The sequence below is a fragment of the Lotus japonicus genome, chromosome 3, assembly GCF_012489685.1.
Source record: "Lotus japonicus ecotype B-129 chromosome 3, LjGifu_v1.2".
In the NCBI taxonomy this organism is placed as follows: Eukaryota; Viridiplantae; Streptophyta; class Magnoliopsida; order Fabales; family Fabaceae; genus Lotus; species Lotus japonicus.
The window spans coordinates 83,473,658-83,488,197 of record NC_080043.1 but is presented as its reverse complement, the minus strand read 5'-3'; the positions used below and the strand labels follow the sequence as shown (position 1 = coordinate 83,488,197).

At 35.5% G+C, this 14,540-nt stretch overlaps 1 protein-coding gene across 1 annotated transcript; it reads left to right on the top strand.

Moving 5' to 3' along the window:
* The first annotated feature begins 4,905 nt into the window (after positions 1-4,905).
* Positions 4,906-14,304, top strand: LOC130746574 (protein ROOT HAIR DEFECTIVE 3-like). The gene is made up of 23 exons (XM_057599253.1): positions 4,906-5,066; positions 5,759-5,908; positions 6,369-6,435; positions 6,514-6,616; positions 7,205-7,275; positions 7,433-7,496; positions 7,576-7,641; positions 7,760-7,807; positions 7,898-7,960; positions 8,073-8,129; positions 8,375-8,533; positions 8,616-8,684; positions 8,775-8,866; positions 9,327-9,405; positions 9,843-10,008; positions 10,306-10,430; positions 11,347-11,609; positions 11,694-11,790; positions 11,873-12,037; positions 12,292-12,388; positions 12,738-12,840; positions 13,075-13,171; positions 13,546-14,304. Exons 1-23 carry the CDS (start codon positions 5,063-5,065, stop codon positions 13,774-13,776), a joined length of 2,436 nt encoding a protein of 811 aa, XP_057455236.1. The 5' UTR covers positions 4,906-5,062; the 3' UTR covers positions 13,777-14,304.
* The last annotated feature ends 236 nt before the right edge of the window (positions 14,305-14,540 follow it).

Genomic DNA, 14,540 nt, shown 5'->3' with positions numbered 1-14,540 from the left:
TGACCCTCGCGTCTTCTGTGTGTGTTTTGGCGGACAACGCCTTTTGTCAGATGTCCATTGCGGATTGGTTCACAATGGTCCACCCTTCGGGGGGGATCAGATATGAGATGATCGACCAGGATGACCCCGGTTCGTGGGTGGTAGACCCCGCTAGCCACCGCGCGACTTATTCCGGGAGGATCATGGAGGATCGGGTTGATAGGGGAGGACTCTTGGTAGAAGGAGTATTGAGGAGGTGCTTTGTCAGCTTCAACTTGCCACCGGGCGTTCACTGTGGACCAGGACTTGGAGGACCACCACCACCATCGTTGTCTTCAGACGAGGAGGATCCCTCAGAGGAGGAGCCAATGGGAGTGCCTTCGGCAGAGTCTAGTGCACCCAGCGTTGCGGTCATTGATGATCAGGGTTCGGGCTCTAAGCCCGTGAGTCCAGCACCGGAGCGCACTGCGGTTGCGAGGGGAGGACGGATAGGGTTGGTAGACTTAGTTGTTCTGGATTCTGATTCAGACGACGATCATGCTAGCACATAGTTTTGAGTGTTGGTATGAGCTCCTCGAGTTAGGATTAGTGTAGGAGTAGAGTTTTAGCTCTGACAGTATTGCTTCATTTGCTTCTTTAGGGGACAGGGTAGTTCCGCCTATAGCTTTTTGTGTGGTTTCCTTACGGGAATCACAGAGAGTTGGTTGGACTTAGGAGGTCTTGTTTCAGGCCGATGGACCAGCTCATTCTCAGTTTTGAGGGATGGTGTTGCGGACACTTCACCCTTTTCATTTGGTTTGTACATATTGCCTACGGGCGTTACACTTTCTTACCCGTCACTGGAGGTTCACTCGTGACGAGGTTGCTACTTACGGCGGGGGCTGTTCTATATATTGTATATTAGTTTTATTGCTTTTCGCATTTGGGTTTTATTTAATTCAGTCTTGTCTTAGTTATTATCGAAAAAAAATATTCACGTTTTCCGCATTAAGTTTATTTTTGTTACTAAAGTGACGCCACCGAAATCGGGGTGTTACACGTAGGGGCACGTAGTGAATAAGTTTAGACACTAAAATCAAGTTATTTGGATAGTTTTACAAAAATCTCAAAACTTTGAGCACAGAAAGACATAGAGAAAAGCGACAGAATTTACGATCAGAGGTAAGGAAAAGCATCAGTACCTCGAGGTCTACGCGTAGCAACGAACAGAGCGACGATCGGGCAAGAATTGGCAAAAATCACTTCTCCTCCTCTTCCTCTCCAAAGCCACAGCCGTGTGTGTGTGTTGTGATTTTTTTTTTTTTTTTTTTTTTTTCATTTTTCAAGCTATATATAGAAAATGGAAAACGCGGGAAAATGAATATTTCGCGATTCTGATTTTTCCTGCACATTCCTCCGTGAATTCCAAGATAGGTTATGGCGACAGAATTCCAGAACTCAAAACAGGTTTCTTGGAATTAAATCAAACGATCCAAAGTCGGTGTAAATCGATTTTACCCGAAAAACTACTTTTTGCAGTTGATGTCGGATGAGAAAACTTCCTTCTAAAGAAAGGTTGGAAACATCGAAAGAAATGAGTGTACGCGTGTGGAATCTTCATTTGAAGCTCCGAATAGAAAAAGTCTTCATCGTCCGTTGATTTTAGGTTTCTTGAACTATCAATGATTTAGTTTCGGCAAACATCCGAGAATTAGAATCGGACGTTCGTACATTCCAGGGTTTCGTATCGAAACGCTTATCATGAAAGGATTAAGAGAAGTTCTTATATTCCTCTTGAAGATTTTCGGAATTTATTCCTACAGTGTTCCAAGGGTGAAATTAATCTTTTCCTAAGGTTTTTGTCCTAGGGGTAAACGAATAATACTTGCGTCATAATTTCCGTCGATTCGAATCTTGTCCTTAACCTTCTCGTGAAATATCTTCTCCATACATTTATTCCATTTAATAAACGTTTATCCAGTTTCCTTACTTCACGTTACATCGAAATTATTCGTGAATAAGAAATTTTACTAATTTATTCTAAGCTAAAAACTTGGGTCTTACACCCATCCAACACGAGCCCATCTCGCAATGCCATTGTCTCGACCTTGAAAGCATCCCCTTGTTTCCAAGGACGTGAACTTAGCCAGCCATTGTCTAGTGTTGTCGTAGTAGGCCTCCCCCTCCCATGCAGTTCCCCTCTATTCGGAAGCTTCCATTCATGTGGAGTTTCACTATCTAGGGTTGGAGGCCTCCAAACATTATTCAATAGACCTGACCCATGAAGAATCCGATCAAGTTGGAGAAATTTCACAAATTCATCATGGTTATGACTTAACTTTTGCAAAGATACTGAATTTAAGTTGTATATGAAAATAAATTATATTTTTTTGTCTTTGACAATTTTTTTTCGATTTAAAATGATTTTTAGGATGTTATATAACATATTTGAAATATTTTTTCTCCAATTACCGGTCTACAAGACAATCTTAGTGAAAAATAAGGGTCCACATATAACTTCCACATCCGTTTTAGCCTTTCAAAATTCTAATTATTTAATTAATAAAAAATGCTTTTTCTTTTTCTAATTCCACAATGGCCATCATTTTCATGGTGATGATGATGAAGGTATACATTCTTTTATTTTATTGGAGCGAATGTTAGTAGATGGATCTATGCGAATGTATATTGTGTTGCTTGTATCTTCCATTTTTTCTTTTCTTCTACTTGTATGGGGTTGAAGTACCCTTGTGCTTCATTTTAATATATATATATATATATATATGTCATTGCCTATAAAAAAAAAAAACTTAAAGGATAAGGTGGTCACTTCACTTGTTCTAACAACTGTCTGGGAAACGGCAAATGATAATGAATGATCATTAACGACCAACAACTTCCACTAGTGATGCTGTTAGTAGTTGTTAGATAGAGGACCAATATTGGAGGCCAAATTCCATTACAGTGCTCTCTTTTTTTTTAATGAAAAAAAATATTTTTTAGTTAAAAAAGCATTTTACTTAGCTAACATAATTATAATCTTTTCATATAATTTTACAAATTATTTCTAAATAATCATTATAAATATAGAAGAGTAATATTAGCAATACACTATTTTAAACACATTTTTATAATCTTTTATTTTTTTTCGTTCTCACATTTACAACGACGGTTAAAAATCGTCACTAAACACATATTATTACAAATACCGGCACACATCCAAATTAATTTCTATGCTTTTAATACAAATTTTACATGAAATGATGAAAATATATAAAATTGAATATTAGAACGGTTAATTAAATATTAATATATACAAACACGTCAAATATAGCCTCACCATGTGTTTTGAAATGTACTGTAAATAAGTGAATAAGTGATTATGGGATCGCACCAGAAAAAGAGTATGGAACCAAAAGCAGCAGCTAGTGCTAACAAACAACAAAAGTCACATTTTGAAACGAAGCTGCATGCGCTCAAAAGTTGCTTCTCTTCTGTCATTTGCCGAAAGGCAGAATCACACAGTCATGGGCGGTGATTAGGGGGACCCATTCATTTCTTTAATTTGGAGGTTTTTTATTACATTACAGGAGGTTTTGGAGGTTTTTATTTAAACTACTGTAATAATTTTCAACTTTATGATAATTTTTATCTTCTTCACACACGTCTTTGACATGCTTCTAATTTCCCGTAGAAAAAATGCTTCTAATTTCATTTTCAGTAGCAACATGGGTTGACACAACTGACTTTAGGTTCCGAGTTTAACCCTCACCTTCCAAAGGTCAAGGGTTCGAATCCCCTTGGGGTCAGTAAAATCGCAGTTGGTGGGTCACCCTCCTCGGGGAGATCCCCCAACACTCCTTATAGGAGAGGGCATCTGCTAGCTTCCTCAGCATGCCACTGACGCCCTGCCCGGTAGTCCGGAGGTGCTTTCTCTCCATTCTACCATTATTGTAAAAAAAAGTAATAATTTTCTTGAATTTTTTGTCTATAGATGATTATGTTTTAGACTAAATTCTAAATAAGACGGTTTAACTAAGTGAGTTGACGTAATATTTCAACACTTTATCTGTTAGTGGATGAGCGTTCGATTTTCAACTTTGATAAATGAATACTTAATTAATCCCTACCGATTAATGCGTAAATCCTTAGATGACTACATGCTGTGGACTGTGGTGGTTAATAGGGATACTTGTGCTAAGGATTTTTTTTTATTATGTGTTAAATTTTAAACAACAAATAAAATTGAAAATTATTGAATTTAATTATTTTTTTTAGAAAGCTAAAAAACCAATAATATGTCAACCCATAAAAAAGTACAATTTTTATTTTCATATAGTCAAAGTTTGAAAGTTTCCAAGAAGAGATATTAGTACCACACTCCACACCCATATTTTTTTTAATAGAATTTAATAAATATAAGTTTTATATATAAGTCTAACTATATCCAATCAAAGTTTATCATTATGCTTAATCATAATTAAATTATATTAAAACTTAAAATAAAGAAGTTCAATTATATATTTATATAAAACTATTTATACATATAAGTAAGATGATGACATAAATTTAAATTTCGAAAAATTATTTGTTGAGAGGATTATAAACAGAAATATGAACAAAAAGGACGGTGGATTGTGCCAACAGGAAAACATACCGATTGGCCAAGATGCTATTTCCAATTTTCCATTTCCCACAAAAATATTTACAAGGGAATTCATTTACTCTTTGCTTCAATTTTCATTCACTCCCATTTATTTTGAATATTTCAAATAGAAATGTTTTTATTTTAATTAAAAACCAACATCATTACACAACAACAATAATACATTTTCTTATTTGAATATCAGAAAAAAAGCCATTTTCATCTTTCGATAAAACTATTAATTTATAATACCTAAAAATCATTTCCAAATTTTCAATTTGCACACCCACACAAGAAAGAAAAAAGAAAAAGAAAAAGAGGAAAACGAGTATATGTGTGACGTTATTATGCTATGCTAATGGCAATGGCCTTGTGACTCTGAGATCGCCCCTTCGTTTTCTCTTCTCTCATTCGATCTTCCTTGCCGCATTTCTCAACACCGTCGCCAATTCCACGATAATGGGTACGAATTTTCAATCGCAATCCCCTTTCCCTTTTCATCGATCTGCATTTTCCATCATTTTCTGATCAAAATTGTGTTCTTCAGTTATTGCTTTCTATAGTTTCAACTCTCATCGAAGTTTCAATCTTTTATAGAAGATGAATATTGGGTGTTAACCGAAACTTGCAGTTACACTTCCATGCGTTTTGCTTTTTGGCTTCATTTTTCTAACTCTCGTTTTTTCTTTTCTTTTATTGTTGTTAATTATGATATCATAATTAATTTTATACAGTTTTGAGTGATTATCTGTTTGGGATTTATTGCAATTGGTGATTTGATTAAGTGTGACAATTTGATTGATCCATAATTTGTGTTTTGTATGGCTAAATTGTTGGATCCTTTACAAGGTTTAGACTAAAATGCTTTTTGATTAAGGGAGGAAAATGAGTGAAGAAGAGAATGGCAATTATGTATTAATCTAATTATTCTGTTGTATGCTTCTCAGCTGGAAGTATTGGGCTTGAACTGATGTGTGGAACCAGAAAACATGTATAAATTTTTTTTTTTTTCAAACCTGAGAATTTAGTTTTTCCGATTTTTCCCGAGTTCTCGTGTTTTTCATATGGATCTAATTAGTGGTTTACTTGAAATTTTTGCTGAGTATTTTGAATCTTTTCGCCTTCAACTAACAATGTGAGTGTTTGCTTATGCAGCGAATAGTGAGACTTCTTGTTCAACTCAGCTTATTGATGGAGATGGTACATTCAATGCTTCTGGAATTGAAACCTTTATGAAGGAGGTGAAATTGGGTGAATGTGGGCTTTCGTATGCTGTAGTTTCTATAATGGGTCCGCAAAGTAGTGGTATGCTTTCTTGCTTTATTCATAATCGTATTGTTTCTTCTTATCTTCATAAACTAATTGGATTTAATGATTGTTTTTTCCGGTCTTTGCTATAGAGGATTTTGATGTAATTAAGATAACTTGCTTGATACTATATACTGAGATGATTGTTATTTCAAATTCATGAAAAGGTTAAATCGAATTTGTACTTTATGAAGTAACGAGCAATAACGTCTAGTTGAATTGGACATAGATTTATGAATTCATTATCTATTTAAAACGGTGATTTCTGGTGGTTTAGTCTCTTTATCCGTTTTCTCAAATCTTCTAAGAACTTCATCCTTTTTTCCCTATTTCTTCTTCCATTTAAATTCAACTCATTTTATATTTGTTTCAATCTATCAGGATAGTGAGATGTGAGCTATTCCCAATAAATGGATCTTTGAATTATCTAATTTGTTGTTTTCTTTTCTCTGGGCAGGCAAGAGCACACTATTAAATCATTTGTTTGGAACCAACTTCAGAGAGATGGATGCTTTTAAAGGAAGGTATGTTCTTACAAGTCTGACATGTCATATAAACCTTACTCAATTAAAAAGGCCCTGATGTGATGTGCTTATTTTCAGGTCTCAAACAACCAAAGGAATATGGATGGCTAGATGTACTGGCATCGAGCCTTGTACAATTGTGATGGATTTGGAGGGTACAGATGGAAGAGAACGTGGAGAGGTGTTAATTTTTCCTCACATGTTATACCTTGGATATTATGGTCTTGTTTGATCTATTAGCTGACCTCACCTAGTGGGAAAAGGTTTTGGTTGTTATTGTTAATTGTTATACCTTTACTTTGATAATAACAGTGATGTTGATTCAGAGTATATTTCCAATATCCAAATAACATTGCATTTACAATTTATAGTTGGAAATGGATATATGCCAATGTGTCTCTAGTCCCTATGAAACATAAAATATTTATTTCAAGATTTAACTGTACCATCTATTTGTTTTTCCTCTTTTTACTTGCAAAGTAATGCCCTTTTTTTCCCTCTCTCTCTCTCTTCAATGGAAAACGTGAAGTGCAAGGTTCAGTTATCTCCCTGCCCCTGTACTTCATATGCTTACAAGAAAAAAGAGTTTCATAATCATTATAATCCTGTGTTTGCTTTATGATGGGTTAGGAATAGTTAATATTTAATAATTAGGACTTAAGATTCTTTAAACCAGAAATCTCTGTCATTGGCAAAAATCTGAACAAAGGATGAGAAGTGGATAGTTTTGTGGTTGTTTCCGTGTATACTGAAACTGTCTATCTCTCAGGATGATACTGCATTTGAAAAGCAGAGTGCTCTGTTTGCTCTTGCTGTCTCAGATATAGTGCTAATAAACATGTGAGTTTTTCCTTCTTTTCAATGAGACATCTTTAATACAAGCTAGTTTCAGAAAATTTGATGTCTGTTTAGCTGCTTGTACTTCTTGTTTGATGTTTTCCAGTTGATTTTCTTTCTTTATGCATCTAATTTTTTTCTGTATGAAATGCTTGTAAAGGTGGTGCCATGACATTGGCCGTGAGCAAGCTGCAAATAAGCCGCTTTTGAAAACTGTCTTTCAGGTATCTTTTGTCAGCCTTTTGACTACGAGCAGTTTTCTTGAATCTCAGAGTTGTCATATATCTAGTTGCATGCTTTCAGGTCATGATGAGATTGTTTAGTCCGCGCAAAACAACATTGTTGTTTGTCATACGTGATAAAACAAGGGTGAGTAAGCAAATAGCTTTTTCTTGTTTTTATTTATTTTTTATTTTTCAGTCATTATTTTTAAATTCTGTACTTTTTTTTATTGGTTGTTGATGTGGTTATACTTTTCCCTTTATAGACACCACTCGAAAATTTAGAACCTGTTTTGCGAGAAGATATTCAAAAGGTAATGCAGTATTTTCATCTTCATTTGATGTTTTTTGAGTTGTGAAGTAATTTTTGCCAACCTCTCTTACTTTACTTATTTTTCCTGCAGATCTGGGACTCTGTTCCTAAACCACACGCCCACAAGGAAACCCCTCTAAGTGAATTTTTCAATGTAATTTTTTCCTTCTTTGACATTGCTTATCTTATTGATGTTCTTCGTCGTGCATTGCAGCACTTTATTGGTAATTTATATTAATTGTTTGCACTTGGCAATTACTGCTCAGGTTGAAGTTGTTGCACTTTCTAGTTTTGAAGAGAAGGAAGAACAATTTAAGGAGCAGGTATGATTAGTGCACCAGTTTCGTTCTGGTTTACTTGTTGAAAATGAGCATTATCAGGATTTGTGGTTGTATACATTTCAATATCTGCACCTGTAACTGTTGGTTGTAACTTGTAACTCAATCTTTGTATATAAATTATTGTATTTATTTGGCTTTCATATTAAGAATAGATATTTTTGGTTTATTGAATATCTCTTATTCTCTAATATGAATATTGTTTCTGTTCTGATTTATTTTACATGTAGGTTGCTAGCTTGAGGCAACGTTTCTATCATTCTATCGCTCCTGGTGGGCTTGCAGGGGACCGTCGTGGAGTAGTTCCTGCCTCTGGCTTTTCTTTTAGTGCTCAGGAAATATGGAAAGTCATTAAGGAGAACAAAGATCTCGACCTTCCTGCACATAAGGTAATATACGGGCTAGAGTCATGCTTTTTTGTTCACATGTATATTGATTTCATTAACCATTGAGGGTACGACTCCCTTGTAGGTTATGGTTGCTACTGTACGATGTGAAGAAATTGCAAATGAGAAATATGTTTCTTTTTCTGAAAATGAGGTATTAAATTATATTTTCTTCTCTTTTTCATACATTTTTTGACACTCTAAACTACTAATTCTGTGGAAATTGCTTTCAATCATCACTTAGGAATGGTGTCAATTGGAAGAGGCTGTGCAATCTGGCCCACTTCCTGGATTTGGGAAAAAGATCAGTTCACTCCTTGATGCTTATTTGTCAGAGTAAGTAGAGTTTAATTTGTGTGACGTCTATAAATGTTAATGGCCCAATTTGTTAGTTTCATGTATGGCATTACATAGTAATACCATCTAATGATTTTAGGTTTCTCTTCCAATCCTTACACATACACAAAAATGGTGTCAAGGGTCTTTACCTCATCTACTCCTATATAATATATTTGTGTATATCTGTTTTATACTTTTGAATATTTTATCTCTAAAATATTTTCTCTTAATTTATTTTTAAAATTTTAAAAGACCGTCAATGGATGAGATGCTTATCAGTTATTTTGTATGTCAAAGACCAATTTTATTGCTGTGATGTTATTTGTAATCTTCAAGTAAACTGTGGCATTGTAGAAAATTTTAGAAGTGTGCTGTCTTGATCTTAGGTGCATCATGCAAGAATGAGTTGATTGTGGACAGAAGGTAAATTGAGCTATTGCATTTTCTTTTAATCTAGGTATGATGCTGAGGCCACTTATTTCGATGAAGGTGTGAGATCTGCAAAACAAAAGCAACTTCAAGAAAAACTGTTGCAAGTAATTCTTCTTAACTTGGCTCTTGTGTAATCCAGGCTTGTTAATAGCGCGCTATAGCTGCGCAATAGCCTATAGCGTAGCGCCCTGGGGGTTCACCGCTACTCCACTATTTACCGCTATTTGCGCTATTTGCCGCTATAGCGCCGTAATAGCGCTCGAAATAGCGTTTTTTGGGCTTGCCGCTACACTACGCTATCCGCCATTAACAACCCTGGTGTAATCATGGTTGTTAAACCTTTTTCTTTTTCATGAACATAAGTAAATTTACATTGTTGAAAGAGAAACTCTATTTTTTTGATTATTGAATCAATAATGAATGGCCATTTTAGATTCGGGATTATAGGATTTATCTTTTTTAAATTTTACTTAAAGAAGCTTTTGTAGATTTTTATGATGATTAATAAGGTTTATGATGGAATACCTTTTCAATTGGTTAGCTTGTCCAACCAGCATTCCAATCTGTGCTGGGACATCTAAGATCAGGAACTTTTGACAAATTCAAGGAGGCATTTGAAAAGGCTTTAAATGGAGGGGAAGGGTTTTCTACTGCTGCTAATAAATGCATCGGGTCTTTTATGGCTCAATTTGACGAAGCATGTTCAGGTAATAAATAAAATGTGTATTCTGTCTGTTAACTAGTGGGTAGTGAACAATAAATTATGTTGAAGCCTATAATGAATACCATGGAAAGGGGAAAAAAGAGTATTTGGATAAACAGGTAGTAAAGTAGACTGCGTTTGTGTAAAATGATTGATTTGGTGCTGGGAGCAGAGTTGCTGGGATTTGGTTCATTCCAGTGATCTACTTTCTGAGAAGTTAAACTTGATAATATTTGTTGCAAGTATGCATCATACTTGCTTAACTAAATTACAACATGAAACTGATTTACTATCATTGCAGATGTTGTTATTGAACAAGCAAACTGGGATACATTTAAAGTACGGGAGAAATTGAAGCGTGATATTGATGCACATGTTGAATCTGTGCGCGCAGCTAGAATATCAGAACTTACTTCTTCATATGAGGTACATATCTAGCATTGATTATTCATGTCTTATGAATCTTTAAGTGATTATCTTCAAGCTCAATAATGATGCTAAGATCTCAGATTATACATGTTTGTGCCAAAATTTCAATGTTGAAATATCTAGCGTGGTAATGAGATAGTAGTCAATAGCGCTATAGCGCCGCTATAGCGGCGTAGCGGAGCGGTTCCCTGCCTCTATTGAGATGAAATAGCGGCGCACTTCACAATAGCGGCTGTAGCGGCCAAAATAGCGGCAGTCGCAGCCAATAGCGGGAAATAGCGGCGCTATATGAACGAAGGAAAAAATGACTCAAGCCCCTTGGTTTTAAATCGTTGGGGAACCTTTTTAGGGGCATGTTAGGACTTCTCAGGGCCATTATAGGTTAAACTTGAAAGAATTAAGCTTCATTCTTCATTCAGATTTGCACATTCGACTTCTTTACCTTGCTTTTGAGTGGTTTTTAGTTGTGTTATTGTTCAAAACTTATGATATTTATTTCTATTACGAGTGTTATGAATTTTAGGCAATATTTGACATTGTTTGCTATTTATATGTATATAGTATTAAACTATTAATTATATAAAATTATATATAAAAAATCTGAATAGCGGCCAGCCCGCTATGCGCTATCCCGCTATCCGGGACTGACTATGAGACTAAAACTAAGAAAGGATCTCTTCTGGAAATATATCCATGAGAAAGGGATAGATAGAAATTTGATAAGTGTGCATTGGCAATACATTGTCTATTAATAATGGCAAGCCAAAAGTGTAACATATTGTTCATACTTAGTGACTGTGATTTAGGTAATTAGTTTATGAATTTTTAGTGAGTTGTGTTGATCTATTTGTTTCTATTTTCAAAAGTTCAAAGACTGTTCTTGGGAAGTTATCTGATAGTGGTAATGTTGCAGGCTAAACTTAAAGAAGCTCTGTCTGGATCTGTTGAAGCTCTTTTGGACGGTGCTAATAGTGAAACTTGGCCATCAATAAGGAGCATTCTTAGGCGGGAGATTGAATCAGCAGTTTCAGGGTTTTCTGCTGCACTCACTGGGTTTGATATGGATGAAGAAACGAGACAAAAATTGATTTTGAGTTTAGAGGACTATGCAAGGGGTGTGGTAGAAGGAAAGGCTAGGGAAGAAGCTGGAAGGGTTCTCATCCGTATGAAGGACAGGTATTAACCGTCTGCATCGTAGTTGACCTTTTACCTCTTCCTTCAAGTCTTACTTTAGAGATACTTATCTTAAATTTGAAACAGGTTTACGATGTTATTTAGCCATGATTCTGATTCAATGCCTCGTGTTTGGACGGGGAAAGAAGATATTCGAGCCATCACCAAAACTGCCCGCTCTGCTGTATGACATGATCATGAATATTATTTTATTAATTTAGTTTGCATTGTAGTTTATCTTTTAAACCAAATTTAATCCTTTGCAGTCTATGAAATTGCTATCTGTTATGGCTGCAATTCGTTTGGATGATGCTGATACCGATAATATCGAGAAAACATTAGCAGTTGCATTGTTGGATTCATCGAGCAATGCTGCTAAAGATAGGAGTATCACAATGGTTGATCCGCTAGCTTCTAGCAGTTGGGATGAGGTGCATTTTCATCATTGATACTTCTAGTTCTATTTGATTAAGTGGTAAATTGTGTACTCATCTTGGGTAAATGAGTGATCTGATTGGCATCAATTAAAAATTTGATTTCTTAAGAATGTATATCACTCTAGCAATATTTACGTGAACATAAATTTTGGGCCACAAAATGCTATATTTTGGTTCCTTGTATGATGTTTAGGAACATTTTCTAGCTTGAGAGCTGATCACTTGTTGTGATCGAATTTCCTATGCAGGTTCCATCCTCTAAAACATTAATTACACCTGTCCAGTGCAAATCTTTGTGGAGGCAGTTCAAGACAGAAACAGAGTACAGTGTCTCTCAAGCCATTTCTGCTCAGGCATGGTGTTTCCCATTTTTTATTTTAGATTTTAAAGGTTCCTTTATGCATGGGAAAAACAGAAAATATGTGATGAGAAAATTTAAATGCTACACCTTTCTTTTGAATATCTATTTTAAACATGTAGCTGAAGCCATCTGGTTCAATTGTGTTAAAAAATGAGGCAAGGCTGTGTTTTTATATTTTCATGTATGTTTCCTGTATTTGTGAAGTTGTTGGCAGTTGGCACGGTCCCAAGGGCTATAAAAAATCAATTTGATGCACATTATGGATGCATATGAATCATGTTATCGTTGAGAAATGTGTTACTAAATTTTACTTATTGATGCAATACCTTTTACATTTTCAGGAGGCCAACAAGCGCAATAACAACTGGTTACCTCCCCCATGGGCAATATTTGCTTTGGCTATTCTGGGTTTCAATGAGTTTATGACACTTCTAAGGTGCATATCAACTGTACTCATCTAATGTCTACTTTTCACTTGCTCTTAGCTCTGCATCCCTCCTGTATCAGCTGCGCAATGTAAAAGTACTAAATATGTATTGGACATAAAGTATTGGATGGGCATTTTAATAACTTTTTTTTTTTTGCTTAAAGCTCAAACCTAAAAAAAACCCTTCAGGTTTGTTGTATTATTCAATTGATCTCACACCAAGTTTGGTATTCTATGTGGCAGAAATCCCATGTATCTGGGTATCATCTTTGTTGGTTTTCTTCTTATTAAAGCCCTATGGGTGCAGCTTGACGTTTCGGGTGAATTTCGCAATGGAGCTGTGAGTATAATTTATTGCAATTTATAATTCATTGTTGAATGTCAATATTCATGATTATTGTGTGTCTCATGCCTGTTGGAGTTTGGTTGCGACTTGCAATCTGTAATCAGCAGTAGCAAGATCATCTAATTAGCTACTATTCATTCATAGCATGTTCGGATTAACTTCTCTTTCATCAGAACCAATTCTGAAATCTAGAAGCTAGTCACCAAAGCTTCTCCCCATAATTAATAGACTTAAGATTCAATTTTAGAAGGATTTTCAAACATGCATTTAGTGTGGTTCACGTGTGAAGTAGCTCTTTAGTTAATCTGTCTCTTGCTAACTGTTCATTATCTGTAAAGCAGTCTTATTTCTAAGTTCCTTGCTTTCAGCTTCCGGGAATCATATCTTTGTCTACCAAATTTATTCCAACTATCATGAACCTTATGAGAAAACTAGCCGAGGAGGGACAGAACCCTGCAACTAACAATCCTCAGAGAAACCCATCAAGAAGCAATCAAAGTGATGGTCCTGCTGGTAGTTCTTTGTCATCTAGCGCTTCATCTAACGTAACATCATTGGACAACGGAACTGGATACGCCAGCTCATCAAAAGACGAGTAGGCGAAGAAAGTCATTTTTCTGAATAACAACTTCTGCTGTTTGAAAAAGGTTGTGTCTGCTGGCTGCATGATGGGTTTTTGCTTGTCCATGAATTTATGACTTGTGAGCTTTCCAGACATTCAAAGGCATCAGTTTTTTGTGCAAGTGCCATACACAGGGGGCAATGTTTTGATCCAAGGTAGGTCCCCTTGAAATAGGTCCTTTTTTATCTTTTCAATTTGGGTGCTCCACATAGTTGGAGATGTTAGCTCATTTCACGTGTTGTCATTGATGGTTGTGCTGGTTTTGCAATCAATTTTGTTTGTATTTTTATCAGTTTTCTGAATGTGTCCTTTCTATTTAGAGAATTTATTGATTGGACTCCTGTATTTATATTAGGTTTATAAGATTATACATGTAAGCCTCATGTATAATGGGCAACCGACTGTCCATTCACGTGTAAGTGTTGAAAATAGGAGATTGTTTTGGTTTTTGGCATGCTTAAACATGCATTGAATTGAATCAATTAAAAGTTCAGTGTTATTTTCAGCTTGCACTTAGAGCCCGTTTGGAACGTGCTTATTAGAACTTATGTACTAGAAAATGCACTAAACAAGTTTCAATACATGTTCTTTGGTTTGCATCGAAACGGCTGGAACTTTTAGTTACACTTATACTAAGTATAACTATAAGGGTTTGAGTCAGTATACAACATTTATGTTTTTTCAGAAATTTAGATTTTGTAGGTATGGTTCAGGCAATTGGAATTTAAAGCCGTGGTCCAG